Genomic DNA, 12,715 nt, shown 5'->3' with positions numbered 1-12,715 from the left:
TGGTTGGTAAATGTTTATTTCGGACTCTCTTTTGGTGTTTCAACAGTTTTTTTATGTGAAACCAGCCACTAACCACTATATCTCACCATCGCTGTGATCTCATCAAAGGACTGTAGATAAGCAACAATCTTTGACTTGTGTGCAGGCTCGACACGGGCAAAGCACCGTGCTCTTTTCACAGCCTCTCGCTGGGCCTCTGGAGTCAGGTCATCGAACTCTCTACCCGTGTAGGCCCTTCCTTCCACGTCTTCATCCTCTTTGAAAATGCCGATGCGTCTGCAAATGGCCACGGCGGTGCCCTTGTTGTCCCCGGTGATCATGATGACACGTATACCGGCCTTACTGCACAGCTTCACTGAGCCAATCACCTCCTTTCTGGGCGGATCCAACATCCCCACACAGCCAACGAAGGTGAGATTTGACTAAACAGATGAACAAATTTTGCATGTAATCCAAGACATATAAATTTACATGTACAGTGGCATGAGACTTGATCCACATGCAAAATGTATGAACAAAAGCAATACCAGAAAAAGAAGTGGAATCTACAAACAAATATTTATTTGTGTGTGTGTATATATACATGTGTGCATATATATATATATATATATATATATATATATATATATATATATATATATATATATATATATATATATATATATATATATATATATATATATACACACACACACACACACACACACACATATATATATATATATACCCCTGGTAAATATGATCAAAAATGGCTGTAAAAAATAAATCTGCATCGTTTATCCTTTTGATCTTTCATTAAAAAAATTGGCAAAATCCTAACCTTTCATTTAAGTAAAAGAATTGAAAGTGGGGGGGAAAATCACATTATGAAATAAATGTTTTTCTCCAAAACACGTTGGCCACAATTATTCATACCCCTAGAATTTTTTATGAATAAAATATCTCTGAAGTATATTCCCATTAATATTTACCTTTTTTTTAGCACACCAGTGTGACTAGGAACATGAAATTGTCCAGCCATGACTTCTTGTTTCACAGGTGTTTATATATGAGGAAACAGAAAGGCCAAATTCCCTTGCTCATCCATCACAATGAATAAAACCAAAGAATATAGTTCTGATGTGCAGCAAAAGATTGTTGAGCTTCACAAAATAGAAAGTGGCTGTAAGAAAATAGCTAAAGAATTGAAAATCCCCATTTTGACCATCAGGGCAATAATTAAGAAGTTATAATCAACTAAAGATTTTACGAATCTGCCAGGAAGAGGACGTGTGTCTATATTGTCTTAATGGACGGTGAAGATGAAAGTTTGAGTGGCCATAGACTCTTCAATAATCACAGATGGAGAATTGCAGAGATTAGTTGAGTCTTGGGGTCAGAAAGCCTATAAAAAAAAAAAAAAAAAATCAAACAACCCCTACATCACCACATGTTGTTTGGTGTTTGGGAGGTTTTCAAGAAAAATGCTGCTCGCTCATCTAAAAACAAACTCCAGCATATTCAGTGGTCAGACACGACTGGAACTTCAAACGGCACAGGGTTCTGTGGTCAGATGAAATAAAAAAAATAGCTTTTTGGCAGCAAACACGCTAGATGGGTTTGGTGCACACAAGGATATAAAGTACCCCATGCGTACAATTTAATATACCATTGGATCTTTATTGTTGTGGGCATATTTTTCTGCTGGAGGTCCTGGACTTCTTATTCAGATACATGGCATTGTGGATTCTATCAAATATCAACAGATAAAAAATCCAAACCTGACGCCTTCTGCTAGAAATCTTATAATGGGCCGTGGCTGGATCTTCCATCAGGACAACGATCCAAAACAAACATCAAAATCAACACAAAAATGTGTTATGGAGCACAAAATGAAGCTTCTGCCATGACCGTCCCAGTTCCCTGACCTGATGAGTGGAGTGAACTGAAGAGAAGAAGCGCCAACATGGATCTGGGAATCTGAAGGATCTGGAGAGATTCTGTATGAAGGAATGATCGCTGATCTCTTGTCAGGTGTTCCCCAAACTCATCAGGCATTATAGAAGAAAACTCAGAGCAGTTATCTTGGCAAAAGGAGATTGTAAAAAGGTATTTAATAAAAGGGTATCAATAATTGTGGCCAACGTGTTTTGGAGAAAAACATTTATTTTATAATGTGATTTACCCCCCCACTTTCAATTCTTTTACTTAAATGAAAGGTTAGGATTTTGCCAATTTTTTGAATGAAAGATCAAAAGGATAAACGATACAGATTTATTTTTTACAGCCATTTTTGATCATATTTACCAGGGGTATGATTAATTCTGAGCACGACTGTATATATATATATATATATATATATATATATATATATATATATATATATATATATATACACACACAATTTTTATGTGTGTATATACATTGCTTCAATAACTGACAATTGTTAATAAATATAATCTGATATAAACTATAATATAATAATAACAACTAATTAAAAAGTGTAACTAATTAATAATTGTTTTAATACATAATTTTAAACCCAACAAAATTCTATTTGAGAAGTGTCCTTGTGTTATCCTGCTTTAAAATAAACCTCTTGATGTTTTGCTATGTAACGGAATGGAACTGTTATTTTTTTGTGTCACTGTACATTATAGTATACATAGCGAAAAACTACTGTGGTAAAACATCAAGTGTACAGATGTGTATAAAGATTTTACACAACATCCAAACTCTCTCACCTCATACTCTGAGAACTTGACAGCGTTTTCCAGGTCCATTTTGTCATCAGGAGGAGGAGCGTCTCGTGTGGCCAAAGCCAAGCAGCGCAGTGTGTCTCTGCCTGACCCCCAGTCTCTAATAGTGCTCATCAGCTCCTCCTTCACTGCCATGGTCAACGGGACACGGTCTTTACCAACACGCACAAACTGACAACGGTCAATCACGCTCTCTGGAGCACCCTACATACAGAAAGAATGAAAGGAGAACCAGGTGTGATGCAAAGTTTACTGAAGGTATTTATAGATGTCCGATGTTCAGTGCTGGGGGTAACACAAGTTACATAATCAGATTACTTTTTTTAAAGTAATGCATTACTTCTAAATCTACAACAAAATATTGGAGTTACGTTTTCAAATAAGTAACTCAAGTAACTTTGTTTTCCCAATTATTGACTGGCAGCTCTCCCATCCCCATTTTGAGAGAAATCAGGAGTGAGGCAGAGGCGCTGTGTACGCTGTGTAAACATGATAGATATTGTAGTTCTAGACTAAATGTCCACATGCTTTATTCATCTCACTTGCACAAAAACATTCAGTATTACTCAAAATTAATAAAAACATTGAAATACAAACTCAGAATATTATGCAAATCTGCAATAGTTAAATACAATAAAACAAACCTACTTTATGTATTTAATCTCACTTTTTAACTAATATCTTTGCTGCTGACTTTCGATGATCCAATTCAACTATACTAAAGCTAAATTAACTTGACATAAACATCACATTTGTGTTTTTTTTTTTTATTGCTGAGGAGTGTTTAACTTTCTTCTCCTGCATCCTATTTGTCTGCAATCCAGAATGGCAGCACAGCTGAAAGGTTTGTTTGAGAAGCGCCCTCTACTGTACAGGTGTGAATTTGCATTTCCTTTTGCATTTGCACCTTTGGTGCGAAAGGGCCTTTATATTTGCCAAACATAGAACCTTTTTATTTTATTTACTAAAACACAAAAAAGCAAGACCAGCCCAGATGAGAGAAAGTAACACAAAAATAATGTAATGCATTACTTTCCATAAAAGTAACTAAGTAATGCAATTAGTTACTTTTTAGGGAGTAATGCAATATTGTAAAGCATTGCTTTTTAAAAGTAATTTTCCCCAAAACCGCCACTGTTTTTGGATGCGTTTAAGCTAGCAGTACCTTGACAAACATCTTGCTCTGAGAGTTTGAGCCATTGGGAGTGCAGTACACAGACATGGACTTCCTGTCTCTGGAAAACTCCAGTGTGAATTTTTTCTGCATGAGTTTTCTGATAATCTAGGGGGAAGAAGGAAAGAAAAAGAGATTAAGAGAGAATGAGAGATGTTACATTAAACAGAAGTGAAACACTCTCTGCTATCAGTGTGCATGTATGTTGGGTAAGATGCCCTGCACTCTCTCAGCTGTTTTCTAGGGTTGCCTTCAGACATCACTGTTTGTAGTCAGCAGTCAAGCCCAGGTGGTTGGAGAAGAGTCTCATACACAGTAACTGACAGACTCTATGCAACACTGCAGTAGTTTTCTCAAAAAGTGTTTAGACTTTAATTACAGTAGCAACAGAACATTTCAAAATATGTTTGAAACTAACCGCAGGGTTAAACAATTAGGCATCCCTGCATATAACTTTTTATTTAAAAAAAGTACACAACATTTAATGAAAAAGCATTCAAAAGTTTTGAGTTGGTAGGATATTTTAATGTGTTTAAAAGACGTCTGTTATACTCACAAAGGCTACATTTATTTAATAAGAATACAGTAAACAGTAATATTGTGAAATATTAGTACAATTCAAAATAAGTTTTCTATTTTAATATATTTGAATTTATTCCTATGATGGAAAAGCTGAATTTTCAGTTGAAATTACTCTTGAAACATTTCTTAATTGCTTAATATGAACAGCATTTATTTGAAATAGAAATATTTTGTATTAATAATTTTACTGTAACTTTTGCACAATTTAATGTGTCCTTGCTAATAAATAAAGTATTAATTTCTTAAAAAAAATAATATCTACCACAAATAAAAATATATTTTGCTAAAAAATAGAAACTGATCATCCCCCATCATTTTCTGTTATGTATTCACTTTTGAAAATAAATAAATAAAATTAAATAACCACAAAAAAATATGCAAGAGACACATTCAGTGATGCAAGAGCATAATTTTGCCACTAGGTGGAAACCACCTCCATCACATGAGAACAGAGAGCATTTACACTGACCTACCTACTTACTCTGTTGCTGTCTCTATCTGTGGCTCTGTTTTATATTGGGATCAGATGATCTACTCAGTCATTCTACAGATGTTTAGATAAGGCATGCATGTGTGAGAGAAAACCAGTGTCTCCCATTTCCAGCTTATCTGAGAACACGACGTCATTCCTCAGCAGGTTTCCTGTGTTCTCAATCCTCAAAAAAAACCACATCTAACTCCCTATTACATCAATTAATGCGCCCATCCAACCATCTGACATCTTTGAAAGTTTACCACCAATATGTAGAGACAGAAGAAATGTCCCTTTTTTGTTTCCATAGGGCAGTGAAGTTTTGGATCAGAGTGGAAAGTTTAGATAACCAAGCTAGTGTATGAAGAGGTTATCTAAATATTATGCTTTTCCTCTGGGAGTCTGTGTGACTAAGTTTCTTTTTTTGGAGAGAAGAAGGATTAAGGGGTCAGCAGAATAAAGAAAGTGGTGCTGGTCATTCACTCTTTCAGAGAAAAATGATCCCCGTAGGGAAAAAGAAGAGGGGGATCAAGACTAGTCCACTGTTCCAATGTTTTTATTTTGTCCCAGTGGTCTTTCACATCATACTTACACCAACTGGCATGCATGCATAAAGTTTAACAACTTGTGTGAGTGTTTGTGTAAGAGACATTTCCCATCATGTTTTCAGGGTTTTAGTGAAAATCATTGTTTATATGCAAGAGAAACACGCGCACACGCACACATATTCGTGCTGTCAATGAATGAAAAAAAAACGTACCTAATTAAATCGCACATTTTTCTGTAATTAATCGCACATTTTTCTGTAATTGCTATCATTCACATCTAACAATAAAGTTTTTTATATATATTTTTATGTTTTAATAATTTGAAAGCTATCAATTTTAACATTTATTAGGCTTTAAAAAATATAACATTTAATTTAAGTGAACTTAAAAAATCTTCACATAAATCAGGAGTATTTTGTAATAAATGCCACATTTGCCTGTGCCCTTCAATATATCAGGACTCAATTTTCCTATTGGCCCAGTCAGACCGGTTCAGATTCACTTTCGATACGGTTCATCTTGCAGACTCCGAAGAGAAGAAAGAAGCCTTCTGCTTGCCGTAGAACAAGCCTGAAGCAGGGTAACTCACTCACACTTGCAACTCACTCAGCGTTTCTCCCCTGCGGCCATCCAGAAATTACTCAGAGTAAATTTCACGATCTAAAAGAGCAAATTCAAGCGCTGTTTGCTTAAAAATGACGTGCCATGAGTGTGGCTCATAGAGGGCTCCTCTGCATCCCTCGGATGAACACACTGAGTGCATAACTTGCCTGGGACACGCCCACACTGAGGTTGCACTCATGGAGCCCAACTGCTCTCGCACGGGCCTCGCACTGCTGCGCTCTGGGACCGCTTTCTTTAAAGCGAGCAACCTGCCTTGCACGCTCTCCCGTTGTCTTCCCTGCTCGAGCAGAGACGGAAGAAACAGTGGAGCCGCGGGGCGGAGCAACCAGACTGTAGTTAGCTCATGTCGGCCCAGCGCCCACGTGCCTCACTCTCCCCTCAGCATGACGATTCACAAGTGCTCTTCACCCGCGAAGACCAGCACCCCTCACTTTGTGCAAGCGGCATGGTTTCTTTTGGCGGCTCCGAGGAGGGCTTTGACGACAGTATGTCGCTAGCTGCTTCTGGGTGAACTCTGGCGATGACTCCACCCCCGGCCTCTAAAAGAGACAGACACAGCCAGGCCTCAGCAGGACTCAGAGCTTATCTGCGTCCTTACAAAGGCTGTAGAAGAGTTGGGCTTAAAGTGGTCAACCCCAAGGTGGCCCATCTCTCTAAGCCGTGCAGAGCTAAGCCAGAGCATACGGCGCGAGTGGCCAAGCTGGATCCGGCCTTCAATACAATGGCGGTCCTCCAGGTATCCCAGGTTAAGCTTCTCGCCATGGCCTTAGAGGAGCTGCGCAGCGCAACCGACCTCGCCCTGCATGCCACTAAGTCCACGGCCCAAGCGATCGGTCATGCCATGGCCAACCTGATGTTCCACGAACGTCACCTTTGGCTGAATTTGATAGAGATCAAGGACACAGACAAGACAGCCCTTTTTGACTCTCCCTTGGGTCTATTTTGTTCTGGAGTGGATGGCTTTGTGGAGCTTTTTACAGCAGCCCAGAAGTTGTCGCAGGCGATGTGCCACTTCCTGCCAAGGCGGACCAGTTCTTCCTCTGCCTCGAGTCACCCTAAGTCGTTGTCAACTCAGCAGCGCGCCAAGCCGGCTCCCGCAACTGCTCAACCCCAGGCCGAGGCGGAATCCAAGGTGAGGCAGCGCTTCCACCCAGCTAAGCGCTACCCGTTTCCCAGGAAATCGCTCCATCTATATCAGTTGGGGTTAGAACCGTGCTTAGTGGAGACTCCATCCCCAAGTGGTCCGCATGATCTGAAGCATTTTTGGGCAAGCAGATGTGGACCGCTTTGCATCGAAAGAGAACTCCTACTGCCCGATGTTCTTCGCAAAGGAGAAGGCACATTAGCCAACAGGTGGCCTCCTCTGCAACAGGAATGAGCAGTGCGTAGCTTGCTAATGCTACTGCGCCTACATGAGATGCAACGCTGCCGCTCCTCAGTCAAAAAATTCTGATGAAAATGGCTTTCAGCGTGACATAAATAGGCTGTCGGCCCCACCCTTTTCAGCGGGCTGAAAGGCCATTTGTCTGTGCAGGTGCAACAGCAGCAGGTTTATTAGGCTGCTGTCACTTTAAGACCTGCCACGCATGATGCGGATCTGACACGCATCCCATTTTCTCACAATTCTATGTTAATTTAAGACTTCATTTAACTCATTTAACTGTGCTTGCAAGGATACTCGACAGAACTGCCATGTCTTCATTTCTTTTAAATATCCTGTCTTGCACCACTGACCAAACTTTATGAGCTCTAATATTTCTTCTGAAGCTTCAAATATCTATTGCTCCATTTATCGTTTTTCATCACAAACTCTCCTGTTATGTTCTCTTTTATTGCAGTCTGTCTCATATCCTGGTGCACACCATGGCTCCCTTCTTACCAAGTTACAAGCTGCAGCTCGGTCCACTTTGCTAAGTCCAGAGAGATCCGTTTTAAACACGTTCATCTTCTCAACCAGCGTTGTGAGCGCAGTTTCCGTGGCCTCGCCCACTTTCTCGTACACTCCTTTAGCCTGCGGGACAGCATAAGCACAAACAACATGAAGTATATGGCACTTGCATAATCATTAAAACATAAGACTAGAGTCATGCACTCACTTCAGAAAAGATTGTTACTGTGCAATTTAAATGTCACATGAAAGCAATGGACCATGCGAGTATGTACTGTAACAAAGAAATCAAGTGCAGCAACAAAGCATGTCCTATTATAACATTTTAAATAATTTCTATATAGGGTTCTTAACATTTTTGTCCAGTTAATTTTCATGACTTTCCCAGTCATTCTTGATTACTGGATGATATATTATTTTTATGAAAATCCGATTAATCGATTAATCATCAAAATAATTGGCCGATGACTCGATTACCAAAATAATCGTTAGTGATAGCCCTAACAGTGTGCTCTATGAAAATCCCAGGCTAACATTTGTTATTCATCATTCAAACACATGGCTCCTGTGTTAACATCTATAATGGTTTATTAGATTCACAGTTCGCTTTAAGGATGGTGGTCAACTCTGTCCTGAAATTTGCATTATTCCAGGAAGCAGGGTGCTGTGGTAGTGAAACATGACATTTACTCAGCTAGCGATTATTTATCCTATTAAAAACATGGTCAGATTAAAGTAATAGGACTTTTTTTTTAAAATATTTGCTTGATATTGCTGATATAGTGGTGTCCTTTAACTTTAACATTAGATTGGGTGCCTTCAACAACAAAGTACGCTTTAAAAATCTTCAGCTTGTCCTAACTTGCACTGTCCTTTACCCTACCCGTCAACCACGGAAAACTCTATGATATTATGCAACAGTAACCATGATACCATGGAAATGGCACAGAGGTGAGAAATACAAGCCAAATGCACAAAACAAGCAAATTAAAAAGCTGTCTGTTCCTAAAGAAGACAGGGTGAATAGTTAACACTTCAGCAATGAGAGTAGGACAGACTCATAAACACTGAACAAGACTCGTTTTGTTAAACTCAGAAGGGTGAATATGGCATCCGAGGCTTGGGTGCAGGAGAAGATCCACGCACACAACTGACCTCATTATAGTCCAGCGAAGAGTCGTTGCACAGGGAGCAGACAGTAGCCAGTTCCACTAGACCATCATAATCTCCACATTGCACAGGCTTGTCAGCTTTCAGCCTAAGGGAGAGACAGTTATTGCAAGATAAAGGGATGTAAATACAAACTAAGTATCCAGAATGAGTATTAGATTATTTTGAGGAGGTAAAAATGACAAGATGTTTTGGGAAGGATCAAGGACTCAGAGTTTGTTTGTGTGTGCTCTTACACTTGTCCCTCCGGAGCATAGGTTGAGCCGGTGATAGTGAACTCATGCAGGGAGCAGCTGGTGTCATCAGCCTTATTAACCACAAACATCTAAGAGAGACAGAAGTGAGATAGGGAGAGAGACAGCATGAGAAACATGGAGATTAACGAAACATACTGCACATCAGGGTTACAAATTCTTTTGGACATTTCATTTCTATGACTTCTTTACAGTTGTTCATGATTATCGGATTAGGATTTTTGTTTCTGAGATTGTACTCAGAAAATGTAAAAAATATGAATATATATATATATATATATATATATATATATATATATATATATATATATATATATTAATAAAAAATAAATTATACATTCATAGTTTTATAAAGTAAACTTAACATTTTGTAAATATATACATTACTATTCAAAGTTTAGGGTCGGGAAAACTTATGCTTAAAAAAAAAAAGTCTCTTATGCTCCCAAGGCTGCATTTATTATAACAAAAATATAATGATGATTTTTTTTTTTTTAAGATTTTCTGACGATTAGAAAGTTCGAAAGAACATCATTTATTTAAATTAAAAAAATGTTTTTTTACAATGTGAAAGTCTTTACTGTCCCTTTTGATCAATTTAATGCTTCCCTGCTTAATAAAAGAACTCCAAACTTTTGAATGTAATATAATAATAATAATAATAATAATAATATTAAATATAAAAACTACTGGCCAAATGGGCTGGCAGAAAATAAAAATCTTATTGTTGAGCCTTGTATCCAGAAACAAAATATGTCCACTATAGAAACTTTCATGACTTCAATGTTTTATTCATTTCTAAAACATCCGCAGGCCAGGAAAAGTCCATTTTAAAATTCCCTGATATTCCCAGGTTTTCCATGAGGAAATCCTGGCACATAAAGTTCTAAATGCTTATACGTTTACCATTTAAAAGTGGTTCTTGTAATTAAGTTGGAAAAACAAACTCCACAACTGTGCCTAAGAAAACATGGTTAAAAGAAGAACAAGAAAATAAGTTCTCCAAGGCATCTGAAAATAGTTACAAACCCCAATTGCATTAAAAAAAAAAAAAAAACAGCAGCAAAGAAAAAAAACAACAACCACCAACTGACAGTAGTGACTCCACCCAATCAGCTCTGGGGTTTCCCTCATCCCCGGCCAATCAGAGGCAGAGCAATGATGTCATAATGCACTGGGTAGGTTCCTGTGTGTTCAGTGCCCTGGTCTTAGACTTCCATAAGGCCTTCAACACTGTTGAACATCATTTCATATATTCGGCCCTAAAAAATTTTGGTTTTGGTGATTTCTTTATTAACTCCATTTAAAACAAGCTGCATAATGGCACCTCACCCAGATTCAATCTCAATCATGGTATCAGACAGGGATGCCCTATTTCCCCATATTTATTTATTTTACTCACAACTTCTTGCAGATCATATTAAACAGAGCCCTTTAAGAGGTATCATTGCTGCTGGCAGGGAAATTATCATTAGTCAATTGACCCTTCGCTAAGCCCCGCCCTCCTTAGTTACTGTTGCTACGCCTGTCAAGCTTTTGCGCCTGGCACGTCTATTACAGTATGTATGCACCGGTTTCAGACATTCCCAAGGAGATAAATAGTCATTTTTGGCGAACAGGTGAAAATCTGAGAGACCAAGACAAAAGGGACTGCAGTATGCATTCGAGGGATATATCCACAACATAATATGCAAACGATTAGAGAATAATTTCATCAAAATTGAAGCAAAAGCCTATAACGTTAGGTCCCAGCGCAAGCAGCAGCCGCCTCATACGCTGACCATTCAAATGGGAAACACACAAATTGAGGAACAGCTATGTGCATGCACAGCAGGGTAAGTGAAATGTGAAAATATTCTAATATTTATAAATCAAACAGCTTATCCATAAGTATTGTGGAATAAACACAAGACATTAGCCTGACCACTTTGCAATGCTAACATTCTCCCGCTTATATTTTTAGTGCGCCAGGCTAACGTTACTGCTCACACGTGGTGGGTCACATAGTGACTACTGTTATGAACTGATTAAGTTTGCATACCAACCTTTTCCTTGGGAGATCTCCAGCAAGCCCCCTGATGTTCCCTCCTTTTACTAACTATCTTTTACTTTTACTAGAACTAACACCGGGAGAGTCGCGATCGGATTAGGGTACTAGTTTGGCCGTCGATTAACAAAATGCTGAAATATATTTTAAGTTAAGTTAAGTTATGTCAGTGGAGGCTCCGTCTTGCCTTTAATCACACTGCTTGATCCACAAGCTGGACAATAACTTTATTCTAGAGCTGCTATAAAGCCAAAACACTTTACTTTTAATTTCCTATTATCAATGTAAAGCTGCTTTGGAACAATCTACATTGTTAAAAGCACTATATAAATGAAGATGACGCCCGGCATTTCTCCCCTTGGGTTTTAGGTTTTGGGAAGGGAACAAAATCCACCACCCTGTCCAAACTTTTAGGATACCGGGTGTCAGATTTGCACAATCCATACGCACAACGCTTCGGCATGTTTCACTCGCTCGAAAGCTTGCCAGACCTCCCGCGCCTAGTTACGGTTGCTAAGCCACGATTGGCCTGTGGCGGTTTTCGGGCGTGGCTTAGCGAAGGGTCAATTGGCAGACGATACCACTCTTTTTTTTTTTAAAGATGCAGGAGTTTAGCTCTTAAGATTATCCATACATTCTATAAAGCGTCAGGGCTTTACCTGAATATAAATAGTAATTTTCTGTCAATTTGTAATATTCCCATTAAAGATGAAATCACACATTTAGGTATTAAGATTGTAAAGAATGAAGAGGATGGTTATGAACTCAACTGAAAATGGAGGCCTTCTTAGATTTTACCACCCTTAATCTTAACTGGATTAAGCAATTCCTTAAAAAAACAACATCTATCTGGAATATTATACCTCACTTTATCTTTTCACAAGTTGGTGGTCTTCAATTCCTTTTGCTTTGTGACTACAGTATTACCAAACTTCCTTTAAAACCATCTAATTTTCACAAACAGATTTTTCTTTCTTTGACTTTTATCTATAAACACAATTTCTCTCCAAACAGGTGTTTTATCTGGAATAATAAGCACATTCTGTATAAATCTAAATCTTTATTTCTTATGAATTGGTTTTGTAATGATGAATGAATGAAGTTTTTGTTAGCCAACTGTATAACCATGAAGGAATTATGTTGTCCTATTCTAAATTTCTTTCTAAATATAATATTCCAGTTACTCCTAAAGATTTTGCTGTGGTTATGGATGCTGTT

At 38.3% G+C, this 12,715-nt stretch overlaps 1 protein-coding gene across 3 annotated transcripts in view; it reads right to left on the bottom strand.

The window, feature by feature from the left end:
- Window positions 1–12,715, bottom strand: part of atp2a3 (ATPase sarcoplasmic/endoplasmic reticulum Ca2+ transporting 3) — an 83,577-nt gene that overhangs the window by 8,726 nt on the left and 62,136 nt on the right. For all 3 annotated transcript variants that reach the window (XM_084114402.1, XM_084114401.1, XM_084114403.1), the window contains exons 9-14: window positions 9,433–9,521; window positions 9,182–9,284; window positions 8,018–8,149; window positions 3,904–4,020; window positions 2,724–2,942; window positions 87–422 (exon numbers count right to left, since the gene is read on the bottom strand). In XM_084114402.1, coding sequence (XP_083970528.1) covers window positions 87–422; window positions 2,724–2,942; window positions 3,904–4,020; window positions 8,018–8,149; window positions 9,182–9,284; window positions 9,433–9,521 — 996 coding nt within the window. The remainder of the gene's footprint in view (window positions 1–86; window positions 423–2,723; window positions 2,943–3,903; window positions 4,021–8,017; window positions 8,150–9,181; window positions 9,285–9,432; window positions 9,522–12,715) is intronic.

This window comes from Abramis brama (genome assembly GCF_963993115.1).
Source record: "Abramis brama genome assembly, chromosome: 5".
Lineage (NCBI taxonomy): Eukaryota > Metazoa > Chordata > Actinopteri > Cypriniformes > Leuciscidae > Abramis > Abramis brama.
This window is presented reverse-complemented; position numbering and strand designations above follow the sequence as displayed.